The sequence below is a fragment of the Echeneis naucrates genome, chromosome 4 (assembly GCF_900963305.1).
Source record: "Echeneis naucrates chromosome 4, fEcheNa1.1, whole genome shotgun sequence".
In the NCBI taxonomy this organism is placed as follows: domain Eukaryota; kingdom Metazoa; phylum Chordata; class Actinopteri; order Carangiformes; family Echeneidae; genus Echeneis; species Echeneis naucrates.
The window spans coordinates 8,798,797-8,813,259 of record NC_042514.1 but is presented as its reverse complement, the minus strand read 5'-3'; the positions used below and the strand labels follow the sequence as shown (position 1 = coordinate 8,813,259).

General features: G+C 38.5%; 1 protein-coding gene across 2 annotated transcripts in view; it reads right to left on the bottom strand.

The window, feature by feature from the left end:
* The window catches only part of pip5k1ca (phosphatidylinositol-4-phosphate 5-kinase, type I, gamma a), a 35,858-nt gene that overhangs the window by 19,498 nt on the left and 1,897 nt on the right, over nucleotides 1-14,463 (bottom strand). For both annotated transcript variants that reach the window (XM_029499787.1, XM_029499788.1), the window contains exons 2-5: nucleotides 2,486-2,517; nucleotides 1,646-1,732; nucleotides 1,266-1,396; nucleotides 822-939 (exon numbers count right to left, since the gene is read on the bottom strand). In XM_029499787.1, coding sequence (XP_029355647.1) covers nucleotides 822-939; nucleotides 1,266-1,396; nucleotides 1,646-1,732; nucleotides 2,486-2,517 — 368 coding nt within the window. The remainder of the gene's footprint in view (nucleotides 1-821; nucleotides 940-1,265; nucleotides 1,397-1,645; nucleotides 1,733-2,485; nucleotides 2,518-14,463) is intronic.

The following is a 14,463-nucleotide window of genomic DNA, read 5'->3' as shown; positions in this document are numbered from 1 at the left end:
CCTTTTTGTGAGGTCCTTAAGTTTCATCGCCCTCATTCATCCACTCACAACTTACTCCTCGTTTATATCTTTCAGTGTTTACATGTTCATTGTCTTTGCTACCTTCCATTCATCCATGTGGTAAGAATTCATTTAAATACACTGAGGCACAGATAATGATTTGGGTGCCATTAATAAAAAGGATCTTTCCAAGTTTTCAACAAGAACAAAAGTGTTTTATTTTTCCAGAGTCTGAAAACAGTGTAGAGAAAGAGCATGAAAAGGCCTGTATGTGACTCGGAGCTACAAAAGCTCTACTGTTCGTACTGTTCGTTTAGTTTTTTTTTTTTTTTACACTCAAAGAAAAATCTGTTAAGTCTCCCTCTGCGTATATTATTATAACATGTTTACCCTAAGTAACAGACATGGTGCTCAGTCGGGAAACAGGATGTCAAATAGATGGCGTAGTTGGAATCTAAGCCAATGTTGCATAGAAAGATGTTTCAGCGTGTTGCTGGCATTTCTCCACCAAGTTCCAACAACCACTGCGCCTTTGCCTTCCTTAAGTAAAACCAAATTTGAGACAGTTTCTTCCGCTCTGCCATGACCCTTTCTTGTTGCAAGTTTCCAGCAGTGCCAGCTCATGAGTTCAGCATAATTGCTTTGCAATTTGCAAATGAAAATGCCAAAAACATGCTGGCATTGATCAAGAGTTGAGAAGCTCAGATGCATACGCATCAAATGGTTCTGTCAATTTGTGTCCGGTTTTCAACCGGAACTGATTCTTCATTTCCATCCTTAATACCAGTTGAACAATGAATACACACCAGACTCAATCTTACCAGGTAGTCATCTGGCCTGATGCCAAACAATTCTCTGAAATAGCGGAAGGCCACAGGAGCATATGTTTTGAAGCGGAAGTCTGGGAAATGATGGGCTGGAGTGAGGTTGCTGCCTTCACTGGAATGGAAATCACCATTATCAGTAACCAAATTCATATTTTTCTCCAGCAAACATCAAACAGAGATCAGTCAACAAAGAATCCACTCCAGCAAAACACATTAACACTGTATTAACCATCTGTGCACGGAAAATACACAACTAGAATAGACAGATCATCATAATCAATAATCAAATTCATATTTTCCTCCAGCTGACATCAAACAGAGATCAGTCAACCAAAAATCTGTTCCAGCGAAATACACTGACATTAGATTATCTTTCTGAGCACAGGAAATACACAACTATAGGAGATTTTTTTCTGTGAGTATGTTTGCAGTTAAGACCTTGGGAAAAAGATGCTCTCCACCACGTAGAAATCCTGCATCAACACATCTCTCTCGGGCTTAGAGCTCAGGTTGCCCACTGTGTAACCGATGCCCAGCTGGATAGCACCTTTCAAGGCCGAGGATGTGGTCTGTGGGTAAGGGAGACAGACACGTAGTGTGGGTGTGATATTTGTACTGTAACCCTTGCAGTCCTATTTTTAGCAATAATTTTAGAGAATTCAAAATGTAGTTAAATTTTACTGTCAGTTTGAATTATTAAAAATGCTCCTATTTCAACCTCCAAAACACTTCAATGTTTATCTCAGATTATTCATATTGAAATTTAAAGCATATAATTATTTAAAACAAGACAGACAGACAACATCTTTCTACGTTACCTTTTTATAAGTGGTTTCTCCTGATGCATCCACTCCTCTGTGACCTATCTTTTTCCCCTGACCGGGCTGCCCTGAGGACGAGGGCATCTGATGACAAAGAGAGAGATTTGTGTTATGGGGACAGGAGGATTTGCACCTGTTCATTAAAAATGATTATTTAAATATTAAAGAGAAGGGACTGAGGATTAGCACATGGGAGTGAATTAAAGCTTTACTGTTTTTCACTGAGCAGTGAGCAGCACTGTTCATTTTGAGGCAAATTGAAAACTGTGGTTCATCTTCTCTGGGCATCTTTATTTGGGGTTTCTTAAATCCCTAAATCAATCATACTTACACAGATTCAATGAGTGAGACTGAAAAAACCTTTTTGAACTCAAAGACAAACATCTCACTTCAATATTACCGGTGCTACTGTAGGCTATCTTCAGCTTTTTGGATTAAACATGACATGCAGAATATAATGATGTATGATACAATTAATAGTCAGCAAGAAAAATAAAAAAATAATAACATTTCTGCAACATTGACATAGAAGAAAAAATATCAGATAGTGAATATTTATCAAATGAGGAGCATTAAGATGATAAAAGTCAAAGCTGTCCAGCCAGGACTTTCTAATACTCTGTAGTCAATATTGACATTTGCAGCAGTGTTCATGCACTAAGCCAGAACAATTCATACTGCAAATATTAATTGATAGATCCTCTAAACAAGGTAGCTGCTTTCATTAGTTTCTGGCTAAAACCAAAGAACTAGCAGACATTGATGTGGAGGATCAAAACAGAACTTAAGAGAGAATAATAACAGAGCAGATGATCCTAGGGACATTTGGCAGCTCACCTCTGTGATGAAGGCTTTCTTTGCAGCAGCATCTGAGAGAGACAGAGACAAAGACAGACGCAGAGACAAAGGTGACAGTGTTAGTCATGAGGCTCCATTACTCAGCATAATATAATAACACTGATATACAAGTATAAGACTGTCAACTCAAGCAAGGATTCTCAACTGGTGGGCCACATCCCAAAAGTGGATTATGGACATGTTCTTGGTGTGTCACAGACAGCTGGTCAATAAACAAATACATTATATTAGATTTGCATCTGACTTTGGACTTTGGACTTTGGACTTAAAAACTTAACTTGCATCAGGCAGCTAAGTTGGTGAAGTGACCTCTTATTTGCATTTAAAGTAAAATGGAAAGAGAAGCTCGGCTCTATTTCAGTGTGCAATGTGCTTGACATTAGTTAATGTCAAACTGATGGTAAAGTGTGGCTTTACATGCGTGACATTATCCAGACTGCCACGTGCTACATGAAGACATTAAACAAGTCAACTGCACATTTTACAACCTTATACATAACAAAAGCACACCACATAAACCTAAGCCTAATTGCCAGCGGCAAAAAAAAAAAAAGTATTGTTCTGGAACTGATATTGAAGTCAAGCTATCTGTATTGATATTGATATAAACAATTCTGAAGGACACCCAGCCCTACTAACAGCAAGTAAGAGGCAGAGAAATGAGATCATGAGATGGAATGTATGAAAGACCAACATAGTCTGACTGGAGTGACTAAATCGACAGCGATGAGATTAGATGCTCCTAATTTTCAACATATAAACACTTTGGACAGGACACAAGTTTTATTCATATGATCACAGGCAGTTTTTCTTCTGCTTGTACATTTTTTGTCTGTTTTATTGATACAAAGAAATTGTAGTTGGTGGAAAACTTAACACCCCTCAAATAGAAAGTATAATTTAGGGTTAGGGTTAGGGTTAGATAAATAACAATCTTTACTTCATGTGAAAAAGAAAAACGGCCAAATGATTCTTCGTCTTGGCTTACTGATCACAGCTTGTATCAATCTGACTGACTTTCTGTGTATGCAAGGCAGAATAATAATGTGTGTGACTAGACTCTGTATATGATTTACAGTGTGTTGTGATGCTGAAAAAATTAGAAACTACACTTATTATGCATGCAGTACTTAGCGCTTTCATCCACAACAGACTTCTTTCATAGCAAACATTTTGAAACCAACTCAGTGAAATACAGCCATAATTAATTCTGTTAATTACACAGTGATAAGTCAACAATTCGATGAAATTGCCTCCCGTTTAGGACTAATGTGGGCCTTTTTCATGGAACAAAGATTATTAATTTATTTAATTATGTTCTACTTCAGTGATTGATATAAACTGGTAATGCAGCAAGACTGACCTTCTACTTTTCCTCAGTAAACATGCATGTGTGTGCTAAATGGTTATGTGTCTACATTGGTTAGTTCTTGTAAGTGGTTCACTTTGGGTGTGTGAAATGTTGGCAGCTGTATGAGCTGGCTTGTGTTAGGCAATCCTGTCAAACGTAAAGTGGTCAATTCAGGACAAATTTGAATGGTGGATGATTAAATGACATTTTCTGGCTGTAATTGTGGAAGCACCAACTTATAACCAACAGAACCTGATTCAGTATGTCACTCACCAGGTGAGCCAGTGACAGCTAACCTATATAACCCAAAGTCACACAGGAGTGGGATAGCATCCTCACAGTTTGACTCTGTTTGCAGCTAAACTGATACTGTAGCTGGCCTCTCTAGTCTCTGTCTGCCTCGTGGATATCCACGTGACCGTGCAACAGAATGGCGTGTTTGCCACCCCTCCTCCTGCTCGGTCTCTCTCTCTCCCTATAACACACACACACACACACACACAAAAGCAGGCAAATGAAATCTCAGCAATGCTCCATCCAAGCTGGAACATCCAGGAAATAAAATTTTGCAATAAAACAAGTGATGGCAGACTGTTTGTTATTCAATGCTTCAGTACAATTCGAATAATTTAATTATGATGCTCTCTTGCTTTTTACCAAAGCCTGTAGGTCCAAGTGCAAAATGCAAATGTTTGGCCAACTAACTGTGGTTCTCTAAAATCTTCTCTTTTCTTAATTCCAATTATTGATGAATGTGTGGCCTTGTTTGTGTGAGAAAGAATGTGTAAAAAATGTTTCTCACTGCTCCTCTCTTTCTTTCTTCATGTCTGAACCTGCTAAGATAGCCCTCAGATCCTGCATGCATACTTGCGTGCCAGGAAGATGCCAGGAAGAACTACATTTATATTTCAGCTGTTTAATTTATGTGAATGCCTCCCTGCAATGTAATTACATTATGATTACAAGCACTGAATAGAGTGCAAATGACAAAACCACACTAGCCTGCAGTGACAACAGAACCTGAGAGACATTAAGATGATGAGAGTGTTGTGCCTTGACAGAGAAAATACAAAAGAAGTAGATGAACTAGGGATATGAAGAGGTAGAAATTCAGTGAGTATTCTGAGGCGCTGAATGTCAAACAGGTCACTGCATCATATCAAAGGATATAAGTTTATTTTAGCTGCTAGAATATAAGAAAAATATTATACAATATGCTATATATGTTTTTTTGCTCTATCTAATGACGTGTTTTCGTGAAAACAAGTTCCAGAAATGTAATGATAACCATCAGTAAATAAGCTCTCTGCGATAACATTTCATGCATGTGTTGAAACAGATCTGGAACAAAAAAATGACTAAATCAGGATGGCAGCTTTCGATCACAATGGATCATTTGATGCAGTGAAAAGCTGTCCTCTCCAGCCCATTGCTCATGCCACACATTTGCTGTATCATAAAAACTGTATGATGTGGACTGACAGCAGAGGACAGAGTGGCTTTCCCGCTATGTGCACACCGCTTTGTTCAGTAAGTGAGAGGAATGCTTTGGGGAAAAGCGTTCCAGGGAGAAGCCTGTGTGCCCGCACCACCATGCTGGTTTAAGTCAGGTAAATTTATGAGTTCAATTGTACTTCCTACTGTAGTCTGTAAGTAGCTGGAATTTCTGATGATGTATTCCTCTGCTTCTGTGTTATGTGTTTACACGCAGAGGTAAGGATAAGATGCAAGAATATTATGCTGCCAGAGTGCCGTAATTGCGAGGAACGATTAAGCCTCTTTGAAAAGCTTAGCATTAGGAAGTTGATGACTCTTTAATTATATCTGTCATCATCCAAGTAATTCTGCAATGTTGGTCAACGGTGAGGAATCCCCAATATAGTTGGATGACACACAGATATTCACACCTATGTATCATCACAAGGAAACACCGACTATGTTTACACCTGGATTAGTACAAGGATTTGAGAGTATATTGTGAATGTGTTGTGCATGGTAACATCATGTCTGAAATAAATAAAAATACAGAAGCTTCTTTGCCTCTTATACACCTATAGAAACCAGGATACTATGCAAACACTTGTCTGTGTTTCTGATCATAGGTGTATCTTTCATATTAGGTTTGGTAAGGAAAAAAAAAAAAAAAAAAAAAAAAAAAAAAGATACCAGATTACTAGCAATAACCCTAAACCCAGCTATTAAAGGCTCTGCATGTTTTTCAACTTTTGACAGAAAACTGGGAAAATGTCAAACTGGCACAGAGTTGTCAGAAACATACAGATTGTTATAAGTGCGTGACAAGTAAACATCATGTGCTGAAAATGAAAGACGTGACACGAGAGTAAATCCAAACATACTTTATCAGGACTTTTTACTGCTTCCATGTTTCAATTCTTGCCTGAGGCCAGAGAAAGAGGATGAGGACCACACTGGCTGACTGGTGCAGTCATGGAAAAATACAAAGCCCGCTGGCCACTGAGATCAAGGACTCAGGGGTTGAATGGCTCGATGACACTGACTTGGGATTAGCTTGCTGTCCCTCATTCTGCACAGCAGCCATCACTGTTGCATAAACCTCCTGAGTGCAGTGAAGTAGGTAAGGTTGACCATAAATTAACATATTCTTTAAAAAAAAAAAAAAGAAAAAAAAAAGAAAGAAAAGGTCCTGGAGGTAGCTCTGTCCGTCTGAACTTCTGTAGCATCCTGTGCATAAGAGAACAAATGCCTCTGTCTTCTAAAATGCACACAATCCCGTGGCATTTTACAGTGGTCCAAATACCGTATTAAGAAGGCTTGTTGTTTCTTTACAAATTGACTGCTTTATGGATTTTGGCTTTCTGTAGATCAGGTCAAGCACACTTACATAATATTCAAATGCTAATTTGATGTGGTCATAAAAATTGACACTCAATCAATAGCCAATAACATCATCTCTTACCCACTTAGCCTATAACAATTATCTCCGAGAGTGCCTCTTACTTAGCTGGTCCGCAGGGACCCCCCAGTATTGATCCAAGCTGGGTCAGACATCGCAGTCAGTAGAACACATCAGTGCTGCCTATGTTCACAGTTATAATTTGCATTAATTTTGTTGTGAAAATGCATTTAAGGAGGTAAATAAGTAATTAGCTATTACTGTAAAGCTAATGTTAGTATTAACAGCTGTTTACCTGATATTCTACAAATTCAACATCAGGCCTGAGTTCTTCAGCCACTAACAGCTGTCTCTGGTGCCTGTTGAGAGGAAATACTAATTATAACTATTAACTCTTGTTTTCTCTTATTTGTATTACTTGTTTATTCCTGCTGAAGTTAAGGTTCTAACCAGCTATAGTCTCTATATGCGTGCATGTGTACACTGTATTATATGTTGCTGTCCTAATGCCCTGTTTAAAGGCAGCATGAGGACATGTGGAAGGCAGCATCTGTCTGTTGAAGCCAGGCACACGTGCCTTACTCAGAAAAATCTTGGTTGACCTCAATAGGAGCACCATGGAAACAAGAGGAAAAGTGTGTGTGTGTCTGCGTGTGTGGACATGAACAGAGCCCAGAGTTCAGGACATGTAACTAAACAAATATTTCATAATTACATATCTGTGTTTCTTTTTTACATTAACGTGCATGAATTTCCTGCTGTAAATTTAGAAAAATCTCCTATAAACCAATCTGAATTCAGAGAGAAAAGTAGTCAATCCTACCCTGAGCTGATGAGTAATACATATGTTTTATTTCTTGGGATCTGCACAATCCTTTTCATTGTAAAACAAGCTGGGAAACTGGGATATTGGCAAGAAACCCAACATCATGCATCCCTAGAAAAACCCTAAAACATTCAATTAGTAAGTTAATATTCTGGGTTGCCTTCATACAAAAGGTTGAAAAGCAACATTTCCAAGAGACAAACTCTGCATTGTTTTTAGCTGCATAATACTTTAATACTGCAATACTTTAATGAATGTTATATTTAAACGCTAAAAACAGAGCAAGAACCAGTGATTATCTTAAGACAACAAACAATTTCAGAGCTGCAAAACAGCACATTACATTTCAAAACAGAACAACAACTATAATTTTCAGATAAAAGCTTCTTCAGTGTTTCAGAAGAGGGAAAACATAAACCACAGACTCTCTTTCTGGCCTGACCTCATTGTGGTGCACCCAGGAAAAAATGTGATCTTATAAAGTCCCACAGACAGACAGTAAGGCTAGCCAACTCATTGTCACTATTACTTTACTACCCTAATCCCAATCCCACTGGGCTACTACACTACCTTTCTGGATTATGGGGATAAAAGTGCACCAATGCAAGGACAGGTGGAAGTCAAGTGACTGTTTTTTTTCTGTTTTTTTCTGGTTTGCTGGCTGCTTGTAACAACAATTTTAAAGAATAATATGCTTTTATTAGACACACACTCATGACTACATGAATGTCTCCTGTTATCTGAACAATCAGGTTTTCTCCATCTACTGAAATGTCGACCAAAGAAACCTTCCACTCTAAATGCAAGCATTACTGAAATGCCAAACCTGCCAGGACTTCACATCTCCTGTCCACCTTCACCATCTAAATCCATTTATTCAACATTCAAACTGACAATGAAAAGTAGCCAAAACGACAGAATAGTTCAGCAGTGACCGACATCAGCTAATGACCCCAGTTGAATCTTGTCATCGTTCAAATTAGCCTATGATGGCAACATCTTTATTTCACACGGTGGATTTGACTAATAGCTATGGCTATGAAAGTGTAATTTTTCCTTGGAGAGGCATGAAAGCTCTGCAGACTTTAAAATGGAGATTGAAAGTGAGGAGATGGAGGAAAGTGGAGAGAGTTCTCTTTACTGAACAAAAGTCTGGCTCCCCAGCTGAGTCCTGACAGAGAGTATCATAGTAGTTTGTACTGACACACAAATGCACCTCCACAAATCAATAAAACAGCAACTAATCTCTGTTAGGGATATAAAGGTCAACATGTGCCTGTATGGGTGGGAAGCACAATTTTATGGGCAATTCACTGACAAGCCAAAATGTCTGTGGTCTGAAAATTTGTGTCAAAAATAACTTTTTTGTTAATTTTGAATTTAAGCAAGAGTCTGTAAAGAACATGTAGCCTACTAATTGATGCATATTTATTGAAAAAGAGTATAATGCAATTTTATTTATGGTCATTTGGTGTGCAGTAGTACATTACACTTTTCACAGGTTGCCTGTGGACAGAGGCTATGTTTACTTTGTCACTTGCGAAAATTGACAAATGTGAATAGCTTAACATAGTGTGAATTAAAGTACTTGTTTTTTGTTTTTTATTGTATAATCAATCCTTATTACACAATTTTAAGCTTTGTGTTTTGTGCCTGCATTTTCCAGCTGGCAAACATGGGGGAAAACATCAGTTTCGGTTATTGGCCAAAAGAGTTGTAAATTATTGGCTTTTCGGATATTTGGAAAAAAAAAATAATGTGTATCCATAGCCTATGGGAATGTCATGTCCAAAAAAAATGCCATTGAAGATAGGAATAATTTATATTTGCAATTTAACAGATTCAGTTCACATCTTCATTTGAACAATAGCTACTGTGATTGCAGTATTTTTACCGTTGCACTGATATGTCAAGAGTGTGTATGTGTGTGTCATAACGTCCCTCTGGGAAATTTTTCTGCTGAGTAGCAGCACCCTGTCCACCCCTGTTCTCTGGGCAAAGCTAAAAACAGCTAAGACCTCCTGGCAAAACGACACGCATACACACACACACACACACACAATTACACAAGTGCTCAAACTCTTATGCAATTTCAGTATGTTTTTCATTACTGAGCTCCCAGATCGGGACTGAGCTTAGTGATCCTTGCTGATCCTCAAAATGCAGTGAAAGCTGTCAGCTAAGGGAAAAGGTCCTTATATGGACTGAAAGGAAATGAGTGGAGTGGAGAGGAGAGGATAGGAGGTTGGTAATACAAATAAACACGGTTGTGATCATCCTGATTTTTGTGTGCTGCTGTGTTTTTGCTGAGAGCAGCATCATCTGCCAGTGGCGATGACTCAGTAGAGGGTAATCTGCTACAACTAAAGAAGGAACAGTTGCACAAAAACAAAGGTAACACCTGTCCCCATCTATCTCATTTCTCCACATCCACATTAACGACTGCAAATTTGGCACTACAGAGATGAAAGACCAAGATAAAGTCAAACTCTTGTGCCACTCAGGAAGGCAGCCTACGTCTGGATTCACAAAGAAGGGTGTTTTTTTCCAATGACAATCAGTGCTTATATTCATAAGTGACCAAAATAGCATTCTGGACTTAGATTGCTTCAACTTAACGATTCATCTCCAACTTAATTAGGATACTAATTGTCTTGTGCCATCATTCAAATACTGTTATGCTGAATATGCGCTTTTTTTTTTTTTTAACCCTAACCCCCTAAGCCTTTTTTTTTTTTTTTTTTTTTTTTTTACTTGTATTCATCCTGCTGCACCACACAGTTAACCTCTGCATGCTGCTGTTGACATCAAGACATGGCGTGCAGATGATCTGCCTCGCTGTTGTGCGGCAGACTCAGGTATACAGTTAGTTCATCAGCAGAGTTTACTCCCATCATTTTCCATTCTACCTAAAGAGCTCTGCTGTTATGCCTTACACATGGTGTGCTTTCAAAGGGATATCCCTACCCACAGAAGAAATCAGATAGGCAGCAGCCTTGGCCTTTTGTAAAACACAATGCAGCAAACACAGCCTGCAGCTGCGGATAGGGCTGGAAACTGCATAGAAAACGAGTCCTCTTTACTGGGCTGCTATACAACGATAGAGAGGGGGAAAACAGAAAGTCATCTGTGGAGAGAGCCCATAGAGGAGTGACCAATGTATTTTTCCCTGTAGTACAAAGGTAGAAATAACTGATGTGATTTAGGAGAGCGTGTTACAATCTTGGAGAAAAATAACCTTATAAAGGTTACCTAACAAACCTTGAAAACATTCAGGGACATAACCATAAAAATTAACATGGAGGAAAATTTGCCATGTACCCAAATTATAGTTTGTGTTTTTGAATATAATTAGAATATGTAGAAGCAGATTAAAAACACACCAGAATATGGCTTAAACTGGCCTGAGATAAGCAAAAAGAAATTCCAAAAAATATGTATGATGTATTAAAAGTGAAGTTGTTAGTTATTATATCATGCTTTAAGTTTATTTACTCAATAAAATGCATCACCTACTTTAGGTACAGGGTGTGTAGCCAGAGATGTCTAATCAACCAAACAGCAAATTCAACACTGATTAAGATAAAATCTGTGCTGCAAGTGACTTGAAAAAGACTGACACCAGAAAAGGCAGCTTTGATCTCTGGGCAAATTCACCATCAAATTAAAGAAAAGGAGGGTGTTGCTTACAACACTTCTTAAGACTTATTTGGCTTTTAATGTACCAGAAATCAGTCAAAATGACATACTGGTACTGTCAATCAGCTAACTGATTAACCAACAAATCACCTCAAATCTTTGGGCTCAATTCTGAATATTCAAGTATTTAATATTTAAGTGATTGTAATAAAAATGCCAAAAGCTTTGGGGCTGACTGTGAGACTAAACATCCCATATGAGATGCATCATCATGCATCATGAATGACACATCAACTTTTTTCACTATGGAGGTGTCGTACAACCAAATCAGTAGCCGTAGACAGGCCACTAATTCACATGGCTTTTAATTTCCTCTGCACCAGAACAGGACTGATTACTGAAGACTCATTTAGTTGAAGATATATTGCCTTTTACAACTACAAAATCACCACAACAGAAGGACGTACAATGTAAATTTCCTTGTGTCTCTCCTCTCTGTGTCTGCCTCTCTTCTATTTACTCTCTTGCTCACGGATAGCAGCGATCACTCAGAAAAACCTGGAGAAGCAAAAGGACAGATAGCAGCAAACACAATTGTCTGGCTGTGCAGTGGTGTGGCTGGCCAGTTAAAATAGTGGCCGTGGCACACATCCCCCATGTGCTGAGAAAATCAGCTGCATGTAAAAGGCAAGTGAACTGCGTCATCATCTATGTTAACCATGATGACATCAAATGATCTGGCAGAAGGCCAAAGTGCTATACAAGCTCAGGAAACTAACCATGGGGATACAAACTAATCAGCTAGAGAAAAAGAAAGAGGGAGACCTTGAAGAAGTGATACAGAGGAAACAGATGGATGATAAATTCCACAGGAGGCAACCACCCTTTGTGCTTCCATCAGCAATTTTGACAGGCCATGCTTAAAGCAGAGAAGATAAAAAACAGAGAGAGGGAGGACTGACGGATAGTGACAAATGAGTGGCTGAGCCAAGGGAATCATTCACAGGGGAGGAGGAGGATGAATTGTATCTCACTTTAGCAAGTAAGAGAAGCGCAAGTCAAAGCAAGAGAAGAAAGCTTAAGAAACACTTATCCCTGGATGAAGGTGAGAGAAGTTGGTTACGATTGCAGGCAGAAGATAAGTGAGATTGATGTGGTGTAGTTACAGGCGACTATAGGGACAAATTACAATAGCTTGAGGATGGGGAGCTTTGAATTGGCCTAAATGCTCAGACAGCTATTGAACAGCCAGCTGTGACACCCACACAATGTTGTATTCATACATCCAGAGCAGCTGAGTTAAAGGCTGCAGTCTGCAATTACACATACGCAAGCTCTGACGTTAGCAAAGCTCTCAGTTGAGTACTCTGGCATATTGCAAAATAACCTAGCATCTCCAGGAACCAATAAAAATGGGCTTTGCAGCACTCATTCAGTGCTGCATTTACCAGTCTCAGAGAAACACTGTTGTCACGCTCTCAGAAATGAACATGATTCTTGGCTTAAACGCCTTTTGGGTGAATAGCCTTTAATGGACTAGCTCTATTAGATCTTTGACTGACAGATGGTACATACATAGTCAATACACAATGTGCTTCAAGTCTACTCTTTCCAGCTGCATCAGACACTATACCTTAAAAGATTTGTATCACAAAGGGTGCAGGATATTAGCAGTAAAAATAATAAGATTGACAACTTAAGAGTAAGTTCACTTTCAAAATGTAAGACTACTTAAATCAGATAGTGATACAATCTACGATAGAGCGGTACAGTGTTGGATATTATCATTAGCTGGGAGCTCATGTGATTGCACAGTCGTTCTTGTTATCTCTGATGTTTGATAACAAGATAGCATTTAAGAATGTGATAACCTTTATTCCCTAATAGAGATTAAAAAAAAAAAAAAAAAAGGACAACGTTAAGGTGTGTTGATCATCATGTGCTGACATATCAGAAAAAGCATGCCACTAATTTTAATCTACTGCTCATGGATTTCTTGCAGTTTTTGTCAAATATATATATTCCACATGCTCCAGACTGATATTGAGTGAAATCCCAGGTTTACACCAGTAGCTGTACGTTTTTTATCCTGCTACAGCACAGGAATGCAATTCACTTTATAGAAGATCTTTTGAATTCCTGTTTTAAATTTACAAATTAAAATACTTTTTAGGTCTAAAAGGGGGCACCACGACGGCATAGTGGTTAGCACTGTTGCTGCACAATAAGAAGGTCACTGATTCAGTTCCCGGGTTTGTGGCCTTTCTGTTCAGAGCTGCATTATTGAATTGACCATTTTCTGTCTTCCTTAAATTGAATCCCTTCAGCAATCATAAAACATGACCAGTAAGCTAATGGCAACCATGGCTGATGAGAATGACTTAAATATGTCTTGCCTCAGTAATATTTGAAACAACCTCAATCTACAGCTAGCCGATCTACAGATGAATAATGCAGAGGGTACATGGGGTAACAAACAGATTTCACACCACACTGAAAAGTTGTTCTTGTTGTTTTTACAAACGTTAAGTTGTAATGCTCTCACAGCAAATCACACAAATGTGAATGCTAGCTGTCTGTGAGCCATCAGCCAGACTATACCCGACAGTGTACAGGTATAGTCAACACTGTATATCTGCATCTGAAATCTTTCTCACTTCAGTAAAGACTCTGTTTTCCACCTCATGTGAAGGGTGCACCGACACATGCAGACTCAAGCGTGTGAAAGTAACCCAGTTGCATAAGGCATGTGCCATCCAGTATGCTGAAAAAACAACAACAACAAAAAAAAAAAAGATATCTGCAGCCAAAGGCGGAGAGCTCCCAGTTTTTTAATCCTTTTGACAGAAGTACCCCTTTCCAGACAGCCCTTTGATTCATTCGTCTGTTCTGTTTGGTGGCATACTAAGCTTGTGTGAAAGCCAGCACTTCCCTCACTGAGGACAAAAAAAAAAAAAAAAAGTGTAGTTAAGCGAATGCAATATTATTTATAGTTTTTGGACTCACGACTGAATATACTCACGCCCATTAATATACTTCGATATCACTAATATTCACATAGTGCCATATATCACATTGATGATTTTTATGATGCTCCATCTATTATCTTAGCTCCTAGATAACTTCACTTTAATTTTAACAATCTCTTGAGAGTGCTGCTCATCTAAAATTTGCTTTCATTGCATTCAATGCTACATTTCTGATTATTGGCAAATTAAAAAACTGATTAAAGAAAGAAAAAGGATGACACTGTCAAGAGGGATTGG